The sequence below is a fragment of the Crinia signifera genome, chromosome 5 (assembly GCF_055691185.1).
Source record: "Crinia signifera chromosome 5, ASM5569118v1, whole genome shotgun sequence".
In the NCBI taxonomy this organism is placed as follows: Eukaryota; Metazoa; Chordata; class Amphibia; order Anura; family Myobatrachidae; genus Crinia; species Crinia signifera.
Genome location: NC_139221.1, coordinates 270257193 through 270283619, shown reverse-complemented (window position 1 = coordinate 270283619; position 26427 = coordinate 270257193). Strand labels below are relative to the sequence as shown.

General features: G+C 43.3%; 1 protein-coding gene across 1 annotated transcript; it reads left to right on the top strand.

Annotated features, from left to right (window-relative positions):
- The first annotated feature begins 480 nt into the window (after positions 1–480).
- On the top strand, positions 481–22938 carry NOM1 (nucleolar protein with MIF4G domain 1). The gene is made up of 11 exons (XM_083189006.1): positions 481–1671; positions 7874–7992; positions 9813–10008; positions 11536–11859; positions 12745–12855; positions 13438–13602; positions 14932–15053; positions 16963–17095; positions 18338–18469; positions 20846–20955; positions 21213–22938. Exons 1-11 carry the CDS (start codon positions 607–609, stop codon positions 21388–21390), a joined length of 2655 nt encoding a protein of 884 aa, XP_083045132.1. The 5' UTR covers positions 481–606; the 3' UTR covers positions 21391–22938.
- Positions 22939–26427: the final 3489 nt, after the last annotated feature.

The following is a 26427-nucleotide window of genomic DNA, read 5'->3' as shown; positions in this document are numbered from 1 at the left end:
CAAAACGCATGCATTGCGATGCAATGCGATGCAATGCGATGCAGCCCCATCATCACACCGTGTATGGGCACCTTAACATCTGCACTAGGGGACAGGATGGCGCCTGCCTGGTACCAATTAGCTTGCACTGCAGCAATGTTGTTGGACTCTGAGATGTTACACACAGGTGAATTTTGACACACATCATTGATCATATGCCCTTCAGATATTGGAGGGTATGTATTTGGGGTGAGGGGGACACCAAACTTCAACTTGCCTCAGTTGGACTGATATAAACTTACACCCCTGTTATCATTGTTGTTCTGTCCATGCTCGTCTGGATGTATGTGATCTACTGTAAACAATCATATATTTGTTAGATTATAAATTAACCATTTATAAAATAAATGTAGTTAGGCAAACACACCCCTTCCATGTGCTGGAGGTGAGCAGCAGGGGGCGGTGTGAGAGAAAACTCGCCCTTCAGTTTGGGTAAGGTTAGGTTGCTCCACATGCCGGAAGCTGCTGGTCTCCCACAATATGGCGGCGCCCGTGAGCAGCGTGGGCTGTGCTGGTACGGAGTACTGTACATGCATGGAATAAACGGGTGTGCGTGTAACTAGCAGCATGAAGCGGAGAGGGCCAGTCCGGGAGGGGCCGGAGCAGATGAAGAAGTTGCAGCTGTCGGTGCAGGAGTTTGTAGACAAGGCGGTGGGCGGCTCGGCAGCTGTCGACCCGGTGTCCGGTGCTGGGGATGGAGTCCGAGCGAAGAGCCGCAGGGAGCTGAGAAAGGAGAAACGTCTGTCCAAGAAAAGCAGGAAGAAAGCGTACTATGGCCGGGTGTGTTCAGGGCCACAGCTGGAGGGCCCCAGTTACACGGCCGTAAAAGCCGGGAAGAGGGTAGCGGTGGGTGGGCAGGGGTCGGGAGATAGTCAGCTGGCAGGAAAGAGGGCAGCGGTCGGTGGGCTGGGGCCCGGGGATAATCCCCCGACAGGGAAGAGGGCAGTGGTCGGTGGGCAGAGCCCCAGGGATACTCCGCCTGCGGGGAAGAGGACAGCTGTAGGTGCAGATGGACAAGGAACCAGCACAAAGAAGAAGAAAGTCAAGAAACTAAGCAAAGGGGAGGCCAGGATCAAAGCTCTATTGGAGGCCAATGAGAAGGAGGATAAGGAGATTAAGAGGCTGGAAAAGAGTCTCGGGATGAATAAACGGAAAAATAAGACATCCCTACCCCAATCATTCACTCAAGATGGCCTGGATTACATCCTGGGGGTTCTGGAGCCAGGTGGCTCTGTGTCTGGTCTGTATGACCAAGAGGAAGAGGAGGCAAACACTGCTGAGAAGCTGCAGAGACTGTCAGAGAAGGCATTCGAGGAGAGTGATGGGGAGGATAGCGACATAGAAGTGGAGATGAGAGGTAAGGAAGATGGGGAGGACAGCAACGTAGAAGAGGAGATGGGAGGTGAGGATGATGGGGAGGACAGCGACTTAGAAGAGGAGATGGGGGAAGAAGATGGTGGGGAGGACAGTGAGGAGGATGAGAATGAAATTGGAGGGGACAGTGATGGTGATAATTCCCTGTCTGAGAAAGATAAGGCCATGAAGCAAGAAACCGATTACTCTGGCCAGGACTCAGAGGCTGCTTCTGATGGATCCGACAGTGAGGATATGGCAGATTCATCGGTCATCAAGGTATGTATGTCCTTATTTAAAGGTTTTTGGTTACCATAGAAAAGGAGTTGACAGATTTCAAGTACATGTAAGGCTCTCCATGGTTACTGGAATTGGGGCTTTTTTGGTCTCCTCCCTGTGGTTACATTGATTACTTTGATTAATGGGTTTTTCCTCCAGAGAGGTTTTGAAAAGGAGATCATTTGTAGAAGTGTTCTTTAGCTGTGTCTCTGAGTTTTGCAAACTATTGCAAAACTACAACTGCCTTCACTGGCATGCATGTGGCCGCCCAGCACAGGGCAATGCCACCCTGCATGCCAGGTCCTTCCCCGCGATCCAATTGCATTTGCATCCCTAATATGCAAGCACTTTGCTATACAGCGCTCATATTTAGGCTAGCCTAGCTGCAAAGTCAGTAGTATGGCCGAGTGTGACATGCAGCCACTGCGGGCTGCCCCGCTAATGGTCCAGATATGCCCCAGCAACACCGAGCCAATGCCCCGACAACACCGCTTTGCTGCTCCCTTCGGCCATTAGATTGCAGTCACATTTTCCTGAATGCGACCACAGTGTAAGGGATTACGTGTGCGCATATTACTGAAAATCACCTAAAAGCGATTTATGGTAGCCCGTGTTGGGTACAGACTTAGGCCAGAGGTGCAAGGAAAATGAACAATGATTATTACCTCTTCATCCTGCTGAAATAGCCCCAAAGGGGTACATTTACTAAACCTTCTAAAAATTGAGATGATGTTGCCCATAGCAACCAATCGGATTCTGTACCATTTTCTAGGATTTATTAGAGATATGATAGAATTAGGTTGCTATGGGCAACATCTTGTTGTTTTAAGAAGCTTTAGTAAATTTACTCAACATCTATTACCTGTTTATTACTACAGCTTGAACTGTATTGTCTATTGCTCTTGTGCAGTACAAATATGCTCTTCTTTTGAACTCTAAAAGATTCAAATGTTTTTGTCAGCGGCTCTTATTAGTTGGCACCCAACAGAACAATTCAGTTGTTGCTCATTTCGAGTGTGACTGCTGCAGCCTCACGCATATCAGCTTGCATCCTCCTGAGGTGGCAGTCTCCTGAGGTGCCAAGCAGATATGTGCATAAACTCAGTAGTTTGGGTGCCCTAACCAGGATTTTAGGTGAGTTTAGCCGTTTTACATGGCAAAACCCAGCCTATTTGGGCGCAAGCAGTATAATAATAATAATAATAATAATAATACTTCCGAAACAACTTAATTACTCTATTATTAGTATTATAATTAGTTAATTACTCTACTATTGTTCTCCCTATGTGGGAGATCACTTTTTTTTTTTTTTTTTTTGCTTCTGCTGTAAGAAAGGGGCGCCCAACAGAGCAATTCAATTGTTGTTCCGATTAGGTGCAGCGGTTTGCTTGGTACTGAATACACCCTCAATAAAATCTTAACTTAAATATCTTAATATTTAAAACATCTTAATATTTAAAACAGGAAAACGACATGGATGTCTTATTTCTAAACAAACAAAAAATGCCTGAAACTACAGGAGTCTTGTGGGGCTGTATAGCACCAATGATAAATGAGAGCACATCTGTATATGAGGGCAGCTGCTGTGTCAAGGAAGGGTTTCTGGCATAAACAATGATGAACTTGTCAAATACTGTTCCATAAACGAAGAGAAAGGAGAGAAAGTGGAGAAATTTTGGGTGCACTCAGAAGGTAACGTCCTACTGATATGACACCAATTCTTAAAATTTTACTTTTATTTAGTTTAAAAAGAAGTACTAAATACACCTTCCTGAATAAGACTTAGGGGGGTATTTAATCGCTGTCGTGCTCCCGACGGGGGAGATGGCTGCGGGGCCCTATTCAATGCTGTATTCCCCGACAGCATTGAACAGGGGTTCTCGGCAGAACGAGATCGACTTTAGAAGCTGTTGGGCTTGTTCTGCTGAGAAAAGCCGGAAATAGTCAAGCTCCTGGCCGGAGCTCGACTATTTCCGGCCTCAGCTCGCGGCCACGCCCCCTTCTCGCCGCTCGGCGGCCGGGACATTGAATCCCTACTGCCGAGCTCCACTCCAGCAAAGCGAGAACGGGTATAGGGGCAAAACTGTCGCGCTAGCTCGACAGCCGTGCCCCTGACATTGAATGCCCCCCATAGTAAGAGTTTGAAAAAAAAAGAGGTTAGAAAATGTGATTAAAAAATTGAGAGATACACAGAGAATGGGACACACTCCACAATGTAAAGAATAGATCTATTCATTACCAGAAATGAAACATCTACATTGCTCTGAGCCACATTTTCTTCTATAAAGGTTGACAAATGCAGCCATAAAAATCACAAGTCCTGAGTGTAATTGGCTATTTATTAAATAGCCAAGCACTATACACAGCCCTAGGTCAATACAGGGGGCAGTGTATGAACAATTATCTGGCAGAGTTCCAGACAGAAACAATTCTGATACAAATGTATTAAATTGAATACTATGAACCAAGAAAAGGAAACCTAGTGTTGTGAAGAATTGCTATACACAAGGGACTCCAGTAGCTGCAATATCATCTAATAACTTGAAGAAAACTATTAAGAAATACTGTCAACCCGGGAGATTATCCCATTTTATACAAAGGAGAAATAATCTCCATGAAAAATACATGTTAATCATCCTCCAGATGTTTCCACATCTCAATTTTGTAATTACATTTTCTAACCTCTCTCTTTTTTGCACACTCTTACTATGTCTTCTTCAGGAAGGTGTAATTAGTACACTTCTTTTTAAACTAAATAAAAGTTACATTTTAAGAATTTGTGTCATATCAGTTGGACGTTTTAGGGTTACCTTCTGAGTGCACCCAACATTTCTCCACTCTCTCTTTTCTCTTCATTTGTGAACCATTGTAAGGGAGAAGGGTAGCACAGCTTTCTTGTAGAAATACAAGGATATAAAACATAAAAATGATAAAGAATATGAAGATATATATATATATATATATATATATATATATGAAGATATAACCCATATAAAGACGAACAAAATAGAGCACTCTGTGTGGAATTGAAAACCCCTTTTTCTTGAAGAAATACTGTTCCATAACTGCACCATAGCTGACAGTAGCATTAAATGTATCAACAGCCTCAGAGTCCCCACTGACAGCACTGGTCTACCATAACCTCTGCACTAACCTGGTGCATGGGTTGTATGAAGCTTTGCCCTCTGTATTCTGAATTCTATTGTCCTTTTGCACATAATATTGTAGCTAGTCACCCCACACCATGTAATATATGCGGCCCTTGAACAGAATGTTACTTCATGCACCACCCCCATACCATATAATTAGGGATGGCCATCGATGATTTGAAATAATCGATGGTTTATGGCCGATGTCAAATACTTTTGCCATCGAGGGGGGGGGGGGGGAACCAGATGGCACAGCAAAACCGATGTTTTCTTTTTTTCTTTTTCAAAGTGTCCCCGACACCCGTGAAGCCCCGCCCATGTGTTTTGATTGTCCCACAGGCCAATCAGTCAAACATAATGGATGACCATTGACATGTAATACCCCTTTCACACCAGAAATGCAGAGACAAACCCGGGAATTAAATTCCAGGGACACGCAGGGACATTCCCGGGTTGGGACCCATTCACACATGCTTTTGAAGCAGGGACAACCCGGGTCGGCACCTTTCACACTGAACCAGGGATGACACTGCATTTCTATGAGAATAGCATTAAAAATGGCCTTTTTTAGGCTCACATTAGATTATTGATTATTAATAATTAAGACACAAAACATTTGTAGTGTTTCAGCCTTTGTTTACTTGTATAAAACAAATTATAAGGCATATGAAAACACTTTCCCCTCTAATGAGTAATAGCTCTCACCTCCTCATTTGTCCAAGACATAGCACACATTGCAGGCTTTCAGGGGTTAAAATGAACTTCTGGGGTCTGTGGTGCCACAGAACATGCACACTGTCTCCCTGCATGCTGTCTCTGGGCGTGTCTGTGAGTATCCACCACAACAGGATGTTGCCCTGCTAGCAAATCAGCACTAGCAGAGGCAACACGGGAAGGAGGGACATGTCCCTGCACCTTTCACACCAGCCAGTAACCATGGAAGGACCCGGGAGCAACCCTGCTACCTAGCAGGGTTGAATTGCCGGCAAATTAACCTGGGAATTTGTCCCTGGAACCTTTCACACAGAGCTAGTCCCGGGTTGTTCCCGGGCCCAACCCGGGAATTTAGGCTGGTGTGAAAGGGATATAATACTATTGATGGTCATCCATTGCATAGTTTTACACTATCGATGGCCAGTTGCACTTTTGCAATCGATAGCAAAGGCAATGATGGCCATCCCTACATATAATATATGCAGTCCTTGCCCAGAATGTTACTTTAGGTACCCTGTGCCTAGGCCCCACCCCCTCACCATATAATATATGCAGCCCTTGCCCAGAATGTTACTTTAGGTACCCTGTGCCTAGGCCCCACCCCCTCACCATATAATATATGCGGCCCTTGAACAGTGTGTTACTTCAGGCACCATGTGCCCAGGCCCTGCCCCCACACCATGTAATATATGCGGTCCCAAACTTTAGCAACACATTTTACCTGTCGACCTATACCAGTGATGGCTAACATTGACTCTCCAGCTGTTGTTGAAAAACACATCCCAGCATGCCCTGCATCTGTTTTACTATTTGGCCATGCTAAAACTGATGCAGCAAATGCTGGGATGTGTAGTTCAACAACAGCTGGAGTGTTCAGGTTAGCCATCACCAGCGAATTACTGTGCCGCTGAATCGGCCCTGGCATTTGTGCACATGTGCACACACGTGCTCTGCCTCTCCCGGCTTGCAGGAGAGAAGGGAACAACGGCGTTTGATGACCTTGTCTCTCTTGGACCTCAGCGGCGCACAGAGAGAGCCGCGAGTCCAGCAGCTCTCACTGTGTGCCGATCGGGAGTTGGAGCCTACACCTTACAAGAAGAAATCAGCCCACCTGGCCATCGGCCCCTCTGGCATTTGCCTGAAGTACCCAGATGGCGAGTCCGTCCCTGGCCATCACTGACCTATACTGCTGTATGTTATAGGTATGACCGTTGTGCCAATAGGGTTTTATTCTCTCTCTTCCTAAATACAAAGGGACAAAATCTTCCATACCAACATTTTGATATCCATCCTGAGCATTATGATGAGAGGCAATGGTTTGTTAACCATACATCATATCTGTGAAATGTATTAGATGAGATCTTCTGCAAATATAGCGATTTATGTAATGTGATGTTTTAAGAGCTGCACATAATCAGAAGCTGATGCTTACTTACTATATGCACATCTTGGACTACGATGTCACTTGCCGCTCCCTAAATGCTGCAGCATGATTGATGTACTGCTGGCATTCGCAGGCAGCAACCAGCAGCATTCCAGGAAATGGAGGTGTGCCAGCCCTGTTGTGGGTATGCTGAATGCAGTAGTTTCATCCACAGTTAGCACCTCCTTCTGCATCAGTCCCATTGTAAAGTAAACTGGCTTCTACACTGTACATAGTTCTACCATTTATCTCTCCTTCCTAAATGGGGGAAAAAAAAGAAAATCCCATCTATACTGTTCATTCTAACACCCTACACCTCCACAAAACACTTGCAGTTCCTCTTTTGTACCTGGGGTATCGCTCTCTGCTGTGGTGCTTCTAGCACACTTGGGTCGGTATTTCATCTCTGAAATACAGACCAGGCTGTGCCTCAAGTGCCACAACCGAAAGACACCCAAAGCAAGAAATAGAGTTTGAAAGAATGAATGAACATACTTATTAACTTCTGGTGAATTGGCTGTTTAATCTAAAATAGTATTTTCTATAAAGGCCCATACACACTGGGCGACTTTGAGCTGAAAATCGCTCAAAACAGCATCACCATGACCTTTTCTACTTTCAGTTCTCCCCTTGTGTGCGATAACTGTTTGTAATGTAATGTGCTCCTCTTTCGCTTCCTTTGACTACCGCCATTGCTATGGCCATTTGTACCCTAATCTCCCTTATTTATTAACAGAGCACTGTGTGATCTGAATCTTCTGTTTTATATTCTTACCTAACAAAATGTCATGTGACCCTTTCATTTTGATTCTGTTCTATTTGTGATGTATTGTATTAATGTGAAAGGCATTTATAATATCCTCTATATTTCTACTGTCCAATGAGGGTAAAGCAGTCCTCTTCTCCTGTCTCCTAGCATGATGCAGGCACCAAGTACATCCCACCCCAGCTGAGACAATCATCTGATGCTGTCGATGTGAAGAAGAAAGAAGAACTGGAGCGGTTGAAGAAAAGCGTGAAAGGATTGATGAACAGGTATCACATGACACATCCGCCTAAATAATAGCGTCCTTTCTCGTGAGTTGTGTGCTCTGTCTTGGCTCCAGGCCTGGAGTGCATCAACTATTTTATAGTTCATATTTTTAATTGACAGGATGAAACTCCATGAACTTTAAATCACTCACAGGCTTCAGCTAATTAATTTACTCTCCTGTTTTGAGCAGATGTGTGATATATGGGCCCTTCCCAAGTGCAAGTTGATATTTTTTCTTTCTAGTGCACCTTGTGCTATACCCCTTAATAATTATTGTCATATGCCATATAACCATCCGCTGCTATGCTGTCTGCTGTAATTTACTGTTGGCATCTGATTGATTGCCTTCATATTTGGCTGCAGAAGCATAACCCTAATACCAGCAATTGCTTTGTTGCAGATTACAATTAAGAAGGGCGTGTACAAAGCCAATCGGGGCTGTAATGGGCGATAAGGGCTTAGTTTTGTCTTTTTCACTATTTGGGTCATTGTTTTCCAAATCCTGTCCCCAGTACCCTCTATTATGGGGGATGGCATGCTTACTAGCAGCTACCTTTTATAACCTCACCCATAACATTTTTCTGGCGTGTTATATAGTCCATATACCAGTGAGAATCAGAAATGAAGTGAGGACCTATGCCGATGGTACTCTGTACTGCATTGTATCTGCCTGTGCTGTGTTCCTGCATAGCATTACATTAGTTTACAACATTCTAATGTATAACAGTCAGGAGAACTGTATGAATACCGACCTGTCACTGTTTATAGTGGATGTGGGCAGTCAGCTGATCAGCTCTTGAATCCCAGGTAGCATTATATGTGTGCATAAAAAAACATCCCAAAACTCCTGAGGCAGTTAAAACACCTTTGCTGCATGCTATTAACTGTACACACAGCACTGCTCATGCTCCATGTCTGCGTGTACACTGCTATGAGCGTAACCGTGGCAATGTGGTGTTTGGAAGTAGGAGAGGGTACATCGCGGGCTATTATGGTCTATGTTGAGCGTATGGAAGTTATGTCTGATTGCGGCTGGACCTCTGGCACCAGGTATAGCCCTATACGTATATGCATGAATCATGCTCACTGCTACAGATGTGGGTTTGCATATGGGCTAATATGCGCATTTATGTGTGCGCAGTGTAACGCTACACGGGTCCCAATATTTGTACATGCTTAAGAACGTATGAATAGGTATTTCTGAGCCGGCGCAAAGTTCCATAGAGATTACTCAGTAAGGGTTGAACTGCCTGTACTTGGTAGTTAGTATGTTGTACTTCATATTGGTGTTAGATTGAGAATTTATGTGGTTAGTTCATTGTTAAAATGCATTTGAGGTGCAGTTTTAACAAGTTAATTTTAAACAACCATTGTGTCTCTTACATACAGCAGGGAGAAAGGACAGAAAAGAAAGACTTTGACATTGGTGGCCCTTTGACCCTGTCGACCTTAGCCATGTTTACCTTTTCATGTGTCGTCCTAAGCTGTGTCGACCTAACGACCATATACCGGCTTCAGAGCCCTGTTAATACACAGATCTTTCCTTTGCAGACCTGGTCCATTCCTCACATCTGTATTGGGCAGTAGTATAACCTCAGGCAACTGCAAGGAAAACGCATCAATGCTCAGTGATCTGCCAGAACTGGGGCACGTGTGAATAAGATTCATTAAAACATAAGCTGTAATTAATATGTTGCACACTTTTCCAACCACCAATATTTTGGAGAGGTGTTAAAGCCACTCCCCAATAAGGGGTATGAGGTATTAAGGCACCCAGTAACGTGTGCCCACAGTACGGACTAACCTCTCTGTTCCCTTTTAGACTGAGTGAACCAAACATGGCCTCTATCAGTGGGCAGCTTGAGGAACTGTACATGGCTCAGAGCAGAAATGACATGAATGAAACAGTAGCCAGCATCATTCTGAGCGCCTGCATCACCCCCGCCAAAATGCCAGACCGGCTGATGATGGAACACGTGCTCCTGATCAGTGTACTGCACAACACAGTGGGGATTGAGGTAAGGACAATCCTCTACATTGTCACACATGGACACACTGGAGGCAGAACTATTTAGTGGGGTATGACCTGTTTTTAGGGCTGCACTACCTGTTCATAACTTCACTCGGTAGCTGGTGGCCCATGATCCATTCAGCCTTTTAACTAGGACCCTTCTGGTTCTGCAATATAGAAAGAGCAATTCATTTACATTTAACATTTTAAAATAATGGGGAATTGGTGTTTCTTGTGTGCAATTGCATCCTACCCAAGCTTTGAGAATGTTTATGCAGAAGGTAAGAGACTGGAATGCTTAAGCTGGCATGTAGTTTGCATCACAAAAAAAATAGCAAAAGTACTTTTCTTAACTTGTTTTTATTTTGCTAAATAAATAAAGATTAAAAAACATATATCTAGGTTTTTTTTTTTTTAATATGCCATTGCTGGTAAGTGTGAGGCTGAGAGGATTGATCAACCATTTCCTTACCTGCTGCTGATCTCTGCACCCACAGATATCAGCATAGTTGCATGCACCCTGTAATGATGCCTGCAAGGCATTCTGGGGCATGATTTCAGGAGTGATGTCGGCGATCACGGACTGACACGTCACTTCCAGGGGGATGCAGGAGGAAGTGTGCAGTATGGATTTCCTCCATTAAATATGGGGGAAACAGCGGGGCAGCCCGACATATGTGACATGACCTGGCCAGGAAACACACTCCTGGCTGCAGTCACTTTATGATGAGATTTATGCCAGGTATGTGGTTAAGGATAGTTGTAAACCAGCCTTCAGAAAACAATGCAAAGAGAATACGGGTAAAACTCAGTTGGATTTGTCATGTTGGATACCAGTACTTGCTGTTAGGGTGGGACTGGGGTTGGTGGAGGATTAGTAAATAGAACAGGCAATGTCTGCTGTAATGCTTGGTTCAGGTAGCGTACAAATCTGAAGTCCAAGTGACAATGGAGTCATTAAAGCGAATTGGATGCAGTTCCATGCCAATGCCATTTTATATTTTTTATGCTAGTGGGTAAGGAGCCAAACAGTTTAACAATTCTCCCCCTCTGCAATGTTAAGAAATTTATATATTCATGTATAATAATAGTCACATACTTTAAGTCCACAATGACTCTTGCACTGTAGCAGGACTATATTAAGCTGCTTGCAATTGTGCTCAACAGACCTTAGTAGTTTTAGGATATTAGTCCAATGATACCCCTTTCAGACCCACTCTAAAATCCCAGGTTTTTGCGCATCAACCCAGGATTTTGGTATGTCTGAAAGGGTCAACCCGGGTGTTAAAACCTGGGTCTCCGACCCTTCTTTTTACCTGGGTTGAGGACCCGGGATTTACAACCCGCGTTGACCCATTCAAACATAAGAAAAAATTACCTGTTAGAACTGCTTCACCCGGTAATTTGCTGCTGTAAGTGTGAAAGGGTGCAGGCTGCACCTGGGAAAATTAATCAGCTGTCATAATGCCGGGAATATCCTGGGTAGTTTGTTTAAAAGGGGTATTTAACTCGAGTGTCATTTCTTCTTTACCAGGTGGGGGCGCACATCCTGGAATTAGTGGTGAAGCAGTTCCATGACCTCCATGGAAACGGCAGCGAAAGTAAAGAGTGTGATAACTTAATCGTCTTCCTCGGCCACCTGTACAACTTCCACATCATTGACTCCGGCCTGGTGTTTGACATTCTGAAGATGTTGGTGTCCACGTTCGAAGAGAGAGATATAGAGCTGATCCTTCTGCTGCTGAAGAACGTCGGCTTCTCCCTGAGGAAAGATGATGCTGTGGCCCTGAAGGAACTGATCCTTGAGGCCCAAACCAAAGCTAATGCAGTGGATAAGACCTTGCCGGATCAGACTCGAGTAATTCAGTTTCCAACGTCTTAGAACGCCCACTGGCCAGTTATTGTGGTGGTTCTTCTAGTTTACTATTATGTAAATCCATTCACTGCCTTGCATGGGGGCCCAAAATCATTCGATGGTCGCCGACCATCAAATGAATTCTGTGGCGCTCGCTAATCTCTAAGTCCGTCTCTGGTGAATCAGATTAGTGGTGCCCTGCTACGAGAACAGGGTGGGCAGCTGACATCCAGTGAAGTCAACCGCCCGCCCCTGGTTTCCTGGCTGCACCCAGCATTTTCGTGGGTACACCCAAGAAACGCAGGCGTTTGCATGCCACCTTCTGCATGCCCCCCTGCTGCGAGCGCTTTGGATGCAAGCCTCCGAGGCCGCACGCAGTGAAGACCCCAGCATAAGCCTTATGCGCAGGCCGTCATCATTGGTCCCTGTTGCGAATGCGCCCCCATTGTGTGGTCTGCCGTGCTGCAGGTCAGTCAGACAATCATATGCCCAGCTGTTCGGAGTAACGACAGACACAACAAGAAATGTAATAACCTGCAGGTTGCAGGCTGTGTGAGATGCTGTGAGTGTCTGGCCATATTTTTAAAGCAGCAATCATGTACATGACAAAACATCCTGGTTTTGCCATTTATAAAATGATTTCCGGATGAGTCCTGCACAGTCTGCAACATGACGGCTATTTAATTCCAACCAAGGTGTTGAGAATCTGCCATGTGACAGTGGACAGCTCCCCTGACATATACTTACACTTGGCTTTTAGAATCTTGGATTCTTACACCCACAATGACTGGAGTAGGTTGGCACTGTGACACATTCTAGTCTCTATATACACACATTTGTAGTAGTTTCCTTGTGTTGACTATTTATTTTGTTTGTTTCCATGCCTAGGTTCGGTTTATGTTGGAGACTATGCTTGCGTTAAAGAACAATGATATGCGCAAGATACCCGGCTACGACCCCGAACCAGTGGAGAAACTGCGTAAACTACAGCGCTCTCTGGTAATAGAATCCAGCTGTTGGGCATTAGGAAGAGGTTTCTGGGGCACTCTGTGATGGGCATTTGCTGGAACACATTACAATAAAGAAACCCAATCCATGCCCATTTATTCCACGTAACATGGCCTGGGATTAGGACAAAAACACTTCTGCAGATTGATTTCTATGAAATGCCCAAAGCTTGGTTCCCTCCAGCCCAAGGGTCATATGTCAGACATGCTCACTACCTGGGTGTTGGGGACCAATACAGCAGATAGAGAACAGTGAAGGGATAAATGAAATCTCTTAGAATGGGAATAGGGAGGATAAACAATCAGGATTATTTAGTATATCTACTATTCTCTTGATTTATAAAAGATTTTTAAAATATTGCATATGATTAACTTTTATGACCTATATTTATAAAGGGCAACACTATATTCTGCAGCTCTATAGGACAGATAAGCATGTGTTCATTCTACATTCACCGTAACACCCTTTATTGTGCAGCTGTTGGATACAGCATTTTTGTGTAATGTCAATCATCTCATCGCTAGTTTTTAGCCTGATGAAGTGAGGTCTTGACATGTCCTTCTGATTGTGCAGGTCCACAGAGGCGCGTCTGGCAGTGACACTCGTCTTCGTGTATCCCTGAAGAATATCTTGGAAGCAGAACAGGTTGGAAGATGGTGGATTGTTGGATCCTCATGGAGCGGAGCACCAATGATTGACCCGGCATCTGCCGCAAAGCCTTCGCAGGCAGTTGGGAAGGTATTAATGTGGAGGTGTAAATTTATCTCGCATGGGAACCATGGTTCTCTGACCAATTTACTATTCATAAATATGAGCGCGCTTTCTATATTCTATTTCCAATACATGCAATTAGTTCTTTAAATAAAATGGCATTGAGGAAACAAAAACCTCCACAAGGTAGCAGACCTTATACCTTTACCCGGAGAAGAGAAACCTTTCATTGTGACTATATAAAGTAATTCAGCCTGAATTCAGAATTCTTTCACTTCTTCCAAATGTGGAAGTTTTTATACCAGTGTTTTCCAAATGTTCTTGAATTATGGAACTTTAGAGTATGTTTTTTTTTCATGACCCCCACAGGCCAAAAGTTTCATATAGAGAAATTCAGACAAATGTATTAAAGGCCCATACACACTAGAAGATTATCTTTCCAATCTGACTGTTGGAATGAAAATCTGGAAATTTTTGGGAGCAAATGATAATTGATTTATTTGCTCCTAAACATGGAAAATAGATGAAAATGATGATTCAGACAAATTGGTTAAATATATTTATGTAGATGACTGCTTTTGTCCATTTTCCAACTTTTGGGAGCAAATGGTTGATTGTAATTTGTTCCCAAAAATTTCCAGATTTTCATTCCAACCAGCCAGATTGGAAAGATAATCTTCTAGTGTGTATGGGCCTTTAGTAAATTGTGCTTACTTGTTATGCAATGGGTACAGGGTTTGTCCACATATTTTATAATTGGCAGCTAGTAACCATGGTTTTGCCCATCACATTGTCCCTAGATCGTTTGATTTAGTCCTAGAATACCATTAATTGATAAAGTTGGGCGCTAATATTTGTTTCTGAACAGCTGCTGCTAAAGTAGGGAGTAGTCCATTCCCAAGAAGTAAATATACAGTATACAAAAGGCATGGCAGCGCTGATATGACCATTTGTATAACAAGAGACTTTTAACGATATTTGATAGAATAAACATATAAAATCATGCATAGTTAATAACGGTAATGGACCACCGTCTGGTGATAGTGTGACACCTGCACTGGACTTAGATGTTTTTAGTAACCCATAACAAAATCAATTTTCCCGGCTGGATTGGACTCCTGTTCCTGTGATGTATGCAAGGGATCAATCCAATCCAAAGCTTTGTTAAATTCCCCCCTTTGTCTCTGCTGTGAGCTTGAACTGTTTCACAGTCTCCAAAACACAATGGACTAACACCTGGGCAGAAATGACATTGGGTCACTTTGTAACCAGAGTTAAAGCTTTTGATGCCTCACTTCTCCTTGTGAAGGGATCTACAGAATGTGCAGTTTGTAATCATGTATCCTCTTTCCTAAGCTCAGTGCAAAGATCCTGGACCTAGCTCGCAAACAGAGGATGAACACCGACATCAGGAGGAATATCTTCTGTGTTCTCATGACCAGTGAAGACTATTTAGATGCTTTTGAGAAATTGCTGAAGTAAGTTGTCATAGCGGAAGGAGGACTTATTGGTTCTGGTATAGCAGATTGACGCCTCCTAGATCTACCGTGTAATTGTCAACCACCCTTAGTCGAACCAGTCTAGTTAGACTCCTAAAGATAGTGGACTGCGCCTAGGTCAAACGTAACAGAAGTAAGACGCCAGCGTTAGAGCAAATGGGAGCGTGGGTGGTAGTTGACGTGCGGCTTTCATGTTTTTGTTGGTGCCGAATGTCACTGGGGTCCCCATGGAAGCTGTATATGTGCACAGTGTCCCCTCGCATGGCTTGTTGCACACTATTCTAATCTCACTCTATGTCCACTTGGATAGTAAAATATGAACCTGTGACATTCAGCACCAAAAAAATGTGAAAAATTCATGTAACCGTCAACCACACGCCCATCGCTCTAATGCTGGCGCCTACCTTCCATTACTGTAGATGTGGTCGACTATCTTTTGGCATCTAATTAGATGGGTTCGACAAAGCGTGGTTGACCATAACATCTAGATGGTGTCGATCCGGGTACTGGACCTATTGCCGTGATTGACCATTTTCTGACTTCGTAGTGCTAGTATTTAGCCATAGGAGTTCTGTATTGCTTTTGGACCCTGCTGTGTAGCCAATCATTTCAGGGATTATGTCCTTTTATGTTGCTAGATTACCACTTTTACTCCCTTTCCTGTGGTTTTGCTGGCAGCTCCTCCAAATGCAGCATCAAAGGCTTAGATACATAGCAGTAACTCACAAAGGGAGCTGTAGTTATCTGTATGACACTTTTTCATCAGTCTGATAATTATCAACTAGATACTGCCTTATTAGGTGTGATCTAGGGCCAAATGTAATAGGGTGCAAGAATCAAAGTGAGAGATTTTAAGAGTTTTAAGCAGTAATCATTTACATGGCAAAATCAACCTGGATTGATCCCCTCTTTAAAAAAAAAAAAAAAAAACTGGGACAATTCTCGCAAAATATCTCAATTTCTGATTCTCACACCCTGTTACATTTGGCCACTGATGTCTTTTTATTGTTATTGTTTATACACAAGGGTTCCGCAGCGCCTGACAATACATAGATGAGCAAAGGAACAAAACACGAAAATAGGGATTTACAGTACAAAATGCAAATTCCAACAAGTACATGGTAAATAAAGACAGTTTCAGCAGCGGACACAGATGCAATTTATATCAGTGGCAGAGATATATTCTTAGAAAACCACATGAGGAGAGAGGGCCCTGCTCATTAAAGCTTACATTCTAAAGGGAAGGGGAAGACAAACTGGGGTGACACAGCACGGATAAATGTTGCAGTCTTAAAATGTTGTCCTTTTTCATAAGACTTTGAAATAGATTTTTAAATTTAAAGCTGCCCTACCAGCTATGAAATCATGGTGCTATTATGACCCATTTCTGGAGCTTTACCCCAAGGAGCAGCCATTTTTCCAGTTTTCTAAAAATAGTTATCACGTGATTGGTCCTCAGGCTGAGCCGTATTCTCCACACATGTCGCAGATTAAATGATGGATGCTTTTATTATGTACTGGTTCCGCATTACAGAAAAAAGCGCCTTGTGTTAGCAGATCCTGGCTGGGAAGAGAGGACTAAGTTGGAAAATAATTTCATTGGCTAGAATTCAATTTAGAAATATTGTAAAACCTAGAACACTGATTCTCAAAGTCGGTCCTCAGGACACCACTCAAAGTCGGTCCTCAGGACCCCACACAGTGCATGTCTCCTCAGAGAATCAAAAGTGAAATAATCTTTTAAAATGTCCGTCAATAATGAGTGCACCTGCCGGGGCGCCTGGACAGCATGAACTGTGTGGGTCCTGAGGACCCAGTTTGAGAACCGCTGACCTAAAGTATTCTCACTGTTGCCTTTAGGGTTTTCATTGTTTGTTCTTTTGTCCAGATTGGGGCTAAAGCACCAACAAGAACGGGAGATCGTCCATGTCCTCATTGATTGCTGTCTGCAGGAGAAGTGCTATAACCCGTTCTACGCCTTCCTGTCCAGCAAGTTCTGTGAATACGACAGGCGGTTCCAGGTAATGGAGAGAGATTCAGTTATCTCAGATAGATGCAGCTGCATCGCTCTCAACAATACAATAAAAACATTGTACCGCACTTTTTCATGATACACTTGCTATTAACAGGAGGATTTTATTTGTAAATAAAAAATAAATCACTTTTGTGAAGTTATCAGAATTGGTGATCATTTAGCTGCCCATTGTTAATCCTTTTTTATATTGCATTCGCACTGTATAGCCTTAAAGGGCTGCTATGATCGATTATATACCCTTTATGGTCACAATTGTGTTCATTGTGTTGACCGGTCACCCTGGTCTGTTTATGCATTTTAAATGTCAGTCTTTTGGTTTCCCGACATTCCGGTTGTACGGTGAGTGTGAAGGGACAGATTTACTACACCATTCTAGTAGTGTGAAGAGAAAGAAGCTTCATTTCTATTTCTCACATATGCACACATAGGCTAATGTACTTACAAACAATACAGACATTTATTACACACCTCATACCTGGGCATATGCTGTACACACTTTCCAGGGGCCAAGAAGAAGTGAATTGTGATGGCCACGGCACTACTACAGAATGATTGTGTGGAGTGGATGTAGAGGGAGCTGCTTAGGCTGAGTCTGATCATTTACTTCAGCTCCCAAGTTCCTCCATATGTAGATTAGACACTGAGCTCAAAGCTCCCAGCAGCTGCTGTTGCAGTTAGTGTTAAGATGGAGACACAGCTGTCTCAGTTTCTAAAAAACCCATCAGGTGGGGTGTCTGGGTGCTCAGAAAACCCTTCTATATGGGCCACTGATAATCACTACTGTAAAGCAGCAATTTGTTGCAGCATCCTGTGCATTTTAACTAGAGATGTGCGGGTTCGGTTTTAGTTGGTTCTTAAGTCCGCATCGGATTGGCTGTCACATATTTTGATACCGACTTGAGAACTGAGTAAACGTCTCTGCACGTCTCTAATTTTAACTACTCTAAACCAGTAGAGAAATGCTTTATGCTTGCCTGGTTATTGCTAGTAGCAAAGAAATAAACCCCAGAAATCTGCAGAGATTTGCAGTTAATAATTTTCACCAGAATGAGCTGTCGCTAAGGAAAAAATAAAAAATAAATTCTTTACAGACAGCACTGGTGGAGAAAATGTTTGACATTTTATTCTTTTGTGGCCACGATCACCTCCTATTTTCCAGCTGCCTGAATATTGGTGACTAGGATTATTAGGTTCCGTTATTTGATTATTCTCTTGTATTATATTACAGATGACATTCCAGTTCAGCATGTGGGATAAATTCAGAGACTTGGGAAGCCTGTCAACAACAACGTTCTCAAACCTCATCCACCTATTGAATCACCTGATTAAAAAGAAGAGCCTTCCACTGTCCATATTTAAGGTGAGGATCAGCGGTAGTATATTAATAAGAGAATCCGCATGCACATGTGTCTGAGTGCTGGCTGCATTCAAATTCAGTCTATAGGGAGATGCAATAGTTTAATGGGCACCCTAAGTTGTCTTTCCCTTCACCCTTTAGAAGTGATTGTATGTAACAGGTTGAGTGCCCATTCATTTAACCGCTATACTCGTCTAACGTGGCGGTCGCAAAGCGAAAATCGACGCTCACTGTTCAAACAAATCTGCTCACCAGTGCGTAGGCGATGCTGCAAGCAAGCGGTGTAGATGTGTTCTCACTGCCATGGAAGTTCAAGCTGGGGTATGTGTTCCTACTATTTCCTAGAATTACTCGTACACTGAGGAAAATCAGAGGAGCAAGTAATAGCAATTGTTCCTTATTGGCCCAGAAGATCCTGGCTCTCAACAGTAATGAAAATAGCAGTTGAAGAGCCATGGGTATTACCAGTCAGGCCGGGATTATTGCATTCAACTTCGTTGCTTCAATCAAATCCACAGTGTCTGTTTTGATGGCGTGAAGATTGAACTGAAATCATTGAAACAAAGGTTTTTCCAATCCAGTTGTTTAGTTTCTTATGCAGGCAATAAAAAGATATACAGCAGCGTTCACGGTGTAATGGTTAACACTGAGGTTATGGATTCGATACCCACCATGGCCCTAACTGTGCTGAGTTTGTATATTCTCCTCTTGCTTGCGTGGGTTTCCTCTGGGTACTCCGGTTTTCTCTCAAAATCCAAACACATACTGGTAGGCTAATTGGTGCCTAACAAAATTAACCCTAGAACGTCTGTACGTGCACACGTAGTAGGAAACAGATTGTAAGCTCCACTAGGGCAGGGACTGATGGGAATGTTCAAATATTCTCTTTAAAGCGCTGCGGAATATTTGTGCGCTAAATAAATAACGTAAAAAAATAAAATATAGTACGTCATTTGGAAAACCCTTAATTTCTTAGGTGAATTCGAAGTTTGGTATAATGAATGCGGAAACGTCCCAATTTGTGAAGTTTCTGCATGCCCACTTTTTGAAAGACCTAGCAATGTTGACTGTAAAAGACAGATGGCAGTGCTGAGTATTCGTCTGTACAGGAATTTATTGGAAGGATTAGGTAGCATTAGGCACTAAGAAGGGAATATTGGGCACTAAGAGGCTACGCTTGGGCTGCAGTGGTGGTGGTTAGGATTGAGCACTAAGGGCAGGGTGTTAGGGTGCAGGAAGGGAGGGTTGGATGGGGGGATAGAATACTTACCACTTGGGTGTTGGTAAGTTATGCTGCTATTGGGCTTCTGACTGCCAGCATACCGATTATCGTCCCATGAAAACAGTATGGCCGCAAGTTAGATTGGTGTTACCCCATGAGATTTAAAGTGCATTACTGTTACCATCATTTGAGCTCCTACATAAGGTTCCTCTTAAAGGTATTGTCTTGGTATGGTGTTTTCCTAACTGCATTTACCTTTAGAAAGAAGGGTGAGAGAATTGCAGGCATTATGGTCGGAGTAGCCTTATCTGAATATTTAGCCCAAGAGATTTTTGTCTTTCTGAAGAGCAGTCTAATTTACCTACCCAAAGGTAGTGTCTGTCTGTAACCTGATCATCTTACCATCTTTATGACCTCAACCTCAAGATGGGAAGGAAAAAAAGTTGTATCTGCTGGCCTTGGTGAGGGCCATATATGTCTATTTAGACAGATTTAGTGAATTTTCTGAAAACAAAGCATTTGCTGGTCCTGCCAGAAAAGGTGGGCACCGGTGAAGCAAAGTATCGCAATGTGGATTCAAGAAGTGTTCGCGTTTATACATGAGAATGGTGGACATAAATCTCTTATATCGCTCAGCTAAGTCTCATCCTCATGGGCTAAGAAGACTCCTGTGTCAGGGAAAGACATTTGTACAGGAGCTACGTGGTCCTCTGTTCATACGTTCTTTAGTCACTATGCTTTGAATGTTCTGGACACCCACTTTGAAAGTAATGGGGCAGTGTTTTGTATTTATTCAGTAACATAAGCATTGTTATGCTGGAGGAAGAGAAAGGGTTAGGTGGGTTTTCCAAAAAGGGGAAAAAACTTTAGGAATGGGATATAACCCCAGAGTAATGGCCTCCATGAAGTATCTCAAAGAAATGGAGTTATCAGTAAGTATAATATGTGGTTTCATCAATCAAACCATATACCGACCGTTGTGTTCCCAGGTAAAACCGCTGCCATTTTGAACTTGTTCTACAGTTTCCCTAAATTACGTTCTTCAATGTAAAATGTAACATGGTCGTTTTAAGTAAAGTGCATGTACGAAGCATCTGCTATACTGTAATTGTGATCCTCCAATCTGCCTATTTAACACCTTTTTTTTTTTTTTCCAGGTCATAGAGTTCAGTGAGCTGGATAAGATCAAAGTTTCCTTCTTGCGTCAAGTCCTTTCTAAGCTATTGATGGAAGCTGAAGTAGATGATCTCGCTCTTATATTTGGAAAGTAAGTGATAGTGATAGCAAGTGATAAGTTATAGTAAGTGATAGATTTTAGTTTTAATTAAAACAGATTAAAACAGATTAGTTAAAGAGAGCACAGAAGCCTTTGACACTTAAAAGCCGGAAATTATTTTCTTTGTGAATTTATTCATTTTGCTAAAGGCAAAGTATGCCGGTGACGTCTAACCTGGGTACATGTATTGTATTGTGTGTCAGCAGAGAAGTTGTGAGTTACATGCCTGTGTCCCGTTTTCCCTTTAGGGTCTCTGACAACGCCAAGCTGGGAATGCTTCGGGAAGGATTAAAACTCTTCATTTCTCATTTCCTACTAAAGAACATCCGGGCTCAGAAAAGTGCAGAAGAAGCTGATTTGCTCACTCACAAAGCAGATTTAGCAGTCAAAGCTCTAGAGGCAAAGGATAACAGACTACGGTTATAGGTTGCATTATATTACGGAAATCTCCTCTGGCCCAGTACAAATCACCCCTTGTATGGGGAGCTGTGTCACGGAACAAATGAGGCAGCAGGATACAGGACAGCTTCTTTTAAAAAAAATCTATTTATAAAATTGTATACTGTCAGTAATTCATTGACTCATTGATGTCCTCTGTCCAGTTGGTCATATTTGGTGGTTTATTTATTGCAAAGGTTCGTTTACTAGTAATACTCTGATCATTCCAAGTGTTTGTGAAGGGTGTGAAGTACCGATTCAGTGCCATCAACCCGAACTTTGAGCAATTTTGTGCTGATTCGGGCTGATTTCTGGCCGCAGGAAGTCCTGAGTCCCATGGGGCAGTGCACTTTTGTGGCTGCTCTTGCTATGACCTGTAGGTGCAATTCATTGCAAACCATTGGATTGATATACAGTAGATTTGTGGAATAATTTATTGGGGATACATTATAAGCAAAAAGTTAACATTCCCTGGTTCCCATGCTCTGCTGTATGCCCAGAACTATGAAATATAACCATTGGTCTTGTAACTTTTTTACCAGACCATCAAAATCACAAAGATGTAACCATGTCATGTAACCAAAACTTGGCGGGCGCATCACCGGCGGATTTCCCGTACACATTGAACTATGCACCGATATATCGGGCATCGGCTTTGCTGCACAGCTGACACAATATATCTGTGGACAACGCCATTCATAGTTGTATCAACTGTACACACTGGCCGATGATCCATCGCTTTATCGGCGAGTGTATATGCACCTTTAGTTTTGAGAAGCAGAAAGAAGCCAGTTGTCTGGAGAAAGGACTAGCTTCCCACCATAAATATGTCTGTGCTATCCCAAAGGGATGTGGGACCATTTGTAGACAACAAGTAGATAGACAGCCATTAGGTCGACACCATTAGTTCGACAACTCAATAGGTCGACATGCCTTTAGGTCGACAGTGTCTAGGTCGACAGTCAAAAGGTCGACATGGTTTTTTTCACATTTTTTGGGCCGAAATGTCGACATGGACACAATTTGAAGTGAACCGCAGCCCCTCTCTTCGCTCGCAATGCTTCGGGCACAGTGCCTCGCTACGCTTGACACACTATTTTATTCTCCCACCACGCCCTAGTGGATAGTAGGGCATGAAATACCGCCTGTCGGCTCAAAAAACAGTGAATAAAACCATGTCGACCTTTTGGCATGTCGACCTAATGGCTGTCTATCTACTTGTAGTCTACACATAGTCCGGATACCATCCCAAAATGAAGCTGTCTCTTATTTATGTAAATAACAGATCTGTAAGGGTACAAATTGCCCAGAATTCACTGGGCAGGAGTTGACCTATTACAATGCTAGAAGTGGTTTTATGTTGCAGATCTTCATTGAAGCATAGTACTTTTACCAGAATTATCTATGTATGTTTTTTTACACCTCTTGCTCCAGAAATGTGTATATATTACCATAATATGGTAAACAAATGTAGTTTTGTTACTGACCACTAGATGGTGGTCTAAGCAATAAAGCCAACTTTATGTAATAGTTTTAGAGTGGCTGGTTTTGGTTTCTGCCTTTAATGCTGTATTTTATTTATAAATAAGCGAAACTTAAAAAAGGAATGTGTCTTCCAGCAATGGGGTAATGGGCTTGGATGTGGTCATTTGGTCTACAGCAGTGGTTCCCAACCCTGGTCCTCAAGTACCCCCAACAGTGCATGTTTTGCATGTCTCCACACAGAATTACAAGTGCTATAATTAGCTCCACCTGTGGATCTTTTCAAATGTGCCTGAATGAGTGCACCTGCCGGGTGACCTGGAAAACGTGCACTGTTGGGGGTACTTGAGGACCAGGGTTGGGAACCACTGGTCTACAGCATGATGATAGACAGTCATTAGGTTGACATGGGAAAGGGTTGACATGGGAAAGGGTTGACATGGGAAAGGGTTGACATGGGAAAGGGTTGACATGGGAAAGGGTTGACATGGTCATTAGTTCGACAGTGTCTAGGTCGACAGTCAAAATATCGACATGGGGTTTTTCACTGTTTTTTTGAGCCAACATGCAGTATTTCATGCCCTACATCTGGGGTAGCCAACCCTAGTCCTCGAGAGCTACCAACAGTGCATGTTTTGCAGGTCTCCTCACAGAATCACAAGAGAGCTAATTAGCTCCATCTGTGTATCTTTTAAAATGTGTCAGTGATTAATGAGTGCAGCTGTGCAGCAGCTAGGTTGTCTGTAAAATGTGAACTGTTGGTAGCTCTCGAGGGCTAGGGTTGGCTACCACTGCCCTACATCCACTAGGGGTGGTTGGAGAATAAAATGGTGTGCCGAGCGTAGCGAGGCACAGTGCGCGATGCATTGCAAGCGGATGCGGTGCACTTTAAACTGTGTCCATGTCGACTGTTGACATTCAGGTAAAAAAAAGTGAAAGGTTTTTGACTGTCAACCTAGACAGTGTCAAACTAATGACCTTTCGACCTAGAACCATGTTAACCTTTTTCCATGTCGACCTTTTACCATGTCAACCTAATGGTGTCGAATTAATGACTGTCGACCATCATGCTGTAGACCAAATGATCCCAACCCATGGGTTCAATTTCAACATGTACCTTGTGTGCCATTTACCCTTATGTGTGTTTCTGGGTTCTCTGGTTTTCTTCCACAAAAATACTAGTGTTTGTGAATGTGTGGTAGGAAATATAGATTGTAAACTGCATTAGTGCAGGGGCTGATGTGCATGACTAATATTCTCTGTGCACTACAGAAAGTGTGTGTTAAAAATAATTTCAGTCCTACATTTTTAAGGTCTAGTAAACACATATAGGGCAGGATTCTTTAAAGCAGAATTTTACCGCATTTCTGTATGCTTTATTGCCCCTCCACAGTGTCAGTGTGCTGCAGAGGAAATCGCCAGCCTATGGGCTTCTTACGGCAGCGCTGTGTGAGGGATCTGTCACAGATCCTTCCCAGCATGCCCCGCGCCGTGCTCTGCGCATGCGCAGATAGACTCCTGGGTCTCAGACCCGGAAGTCCAGCAGCGGAGCCGCATCGCAAGGGACAGCTCTTATTGCAAGAGCGTCCCTTGCGTTAATGATCGCATATGTTAGAGCATATGCGATCATTAACAATGCGAAGCCCGGCGGAGGGGGGGGATATTTCTTGGAGCATCCCACCCATGGTGTCTATGTAAAAGCTTTCAATGGAGAAAAAGTATCAACCAGTAGGAGCTGGTTGGCTGGTATTTGGTTTCCATCCAAGTATAATAGACCCCACAGTTATAAAATGATTCCACAGAATATACACTATGTGGACAAAAGTGATTGAACACAGACAGTAAATAGATCAACTAGATTTATTGACATCAGTACTTTGCAGGCCCACCATGTGCAGTGAATACTGCAGACCCCATTCTTGGCAAGCTGTCCACATATCCCCAGACACCGGCAGGTAGTATGTTTTGCCATTCTGCCTGAAGAAGCGTGAACAACTGTGACACTGGAGAAGGTGGAGTCAGCCTAGAACACACCCGTCACTCCCATTCGTCCAAGGACTTCTTAGTGGGGTTAAGATCTGGATTCTGAGCTGCCTGTCCATCCAAATTCTGGGATTTCCCCACATCTCACAACCACCTGCTGTACTGTATCTACTGTACACTCTGGCAGCTCCCATTTTATACCTTGACAAACATGTTTGTGACAGGAGCACACCATTTTCCTTGCACATGGTTACTTTTGTCTACATAGTGTAATATTGTTCAGCATTCTTCCTATGCACTTTTTCACAAGTGTATCGCGCAGCATTTTTTTGCACCACCCCAGCTAACGACAAACACCTAGAATTGTACTAAGACAATAAGAAATACCATGGCCTCTGACCCCTCCACAGGTCCACATTTGTTGACCTCTGTTCCCCCCACAATGGAGGTTATCACTGTAGTCAGTGACTCTAGAGAGGAGAGGGAATTGCGCACATTGAGGCGCTGCTACTTCTTAAAGTCTGTTTTGGTTCTGATTCCAATTTTGGCTGTCCAGGCTGGAAGGTGGCAGAACAATTCATATGCTGCAGTCTGAATGTCCTTTCTTGCCCTCATTAGTAACCTTGTTCTCTAATATAACCTTTCCACTGACCTAAAAATCCTGGGTTTTTCCACATAAATCGCACCTACCCAGGATTTTTGTCAGTGGAAACAGGTACAGGGTAAAAATCCTGGAATAAGTAACCCCTGAATTAAGCAGGGTTTTTAGCGGGTAAAACCCAGGTACAGAAGTATAGAAACCACTCTTACCCAGGATTTTAGACCCGGGCAGGGGAAGCTGGACGCCTCCCACCGGCTGACAATCCCTGTCTCCGACACATGCCCGCATATGCCCTCTGGTCCCCACCCACTGCCCTGCTTTCACTTCAGTAGAAATGGCGCCTACCTGGAAAAAACCCGGGAACACAGAGACCTGAAAAAAATCCTGTGTTTGATCTGAGATTTGGGTGGGAAAATGGTATACACTGCTTCATCTTGTGCATCTTCAAAAATACAAATTTTTGCTTAGAAGCAGAAAAGCATAACACTGCCTTATCAATGAAAACACTGCCATTCCACATTAGTGGCTCAATCACAAACTGCAAACCACAAGAGGTTCATCAGTGCTGCAACAGTAACTGTCTACTAATTTCACCTGCCTCTAATCACCCTCATATAATATCAATTTTGCTGATGTATTTGTCTCTGTCTTCATGTGTTCACAATGATATGAACCTGCCCTAAAAAAAAATAAAAAAAAATGTATTTGCATACAGAGAGCAAAATGATAACGCCCAACTCTCGTTTTTCTCATGTCAACCTCCCCCATTCGTCTGTCCCCCAAGTAGACTTCCTTGTTGTCATCCTTGTGTCCACACTCGGTCCCCATATGCATGCAATATTGGTAATTCTATATCGCCCAGTGTGTATCCAGCTTTAGAATGGCTAAGCACAGCCATGGTTTCAGTTCCCATGGAAGGATGAGATCAGTGATGGGGGAACCTCTGCTCCTCCATCTAT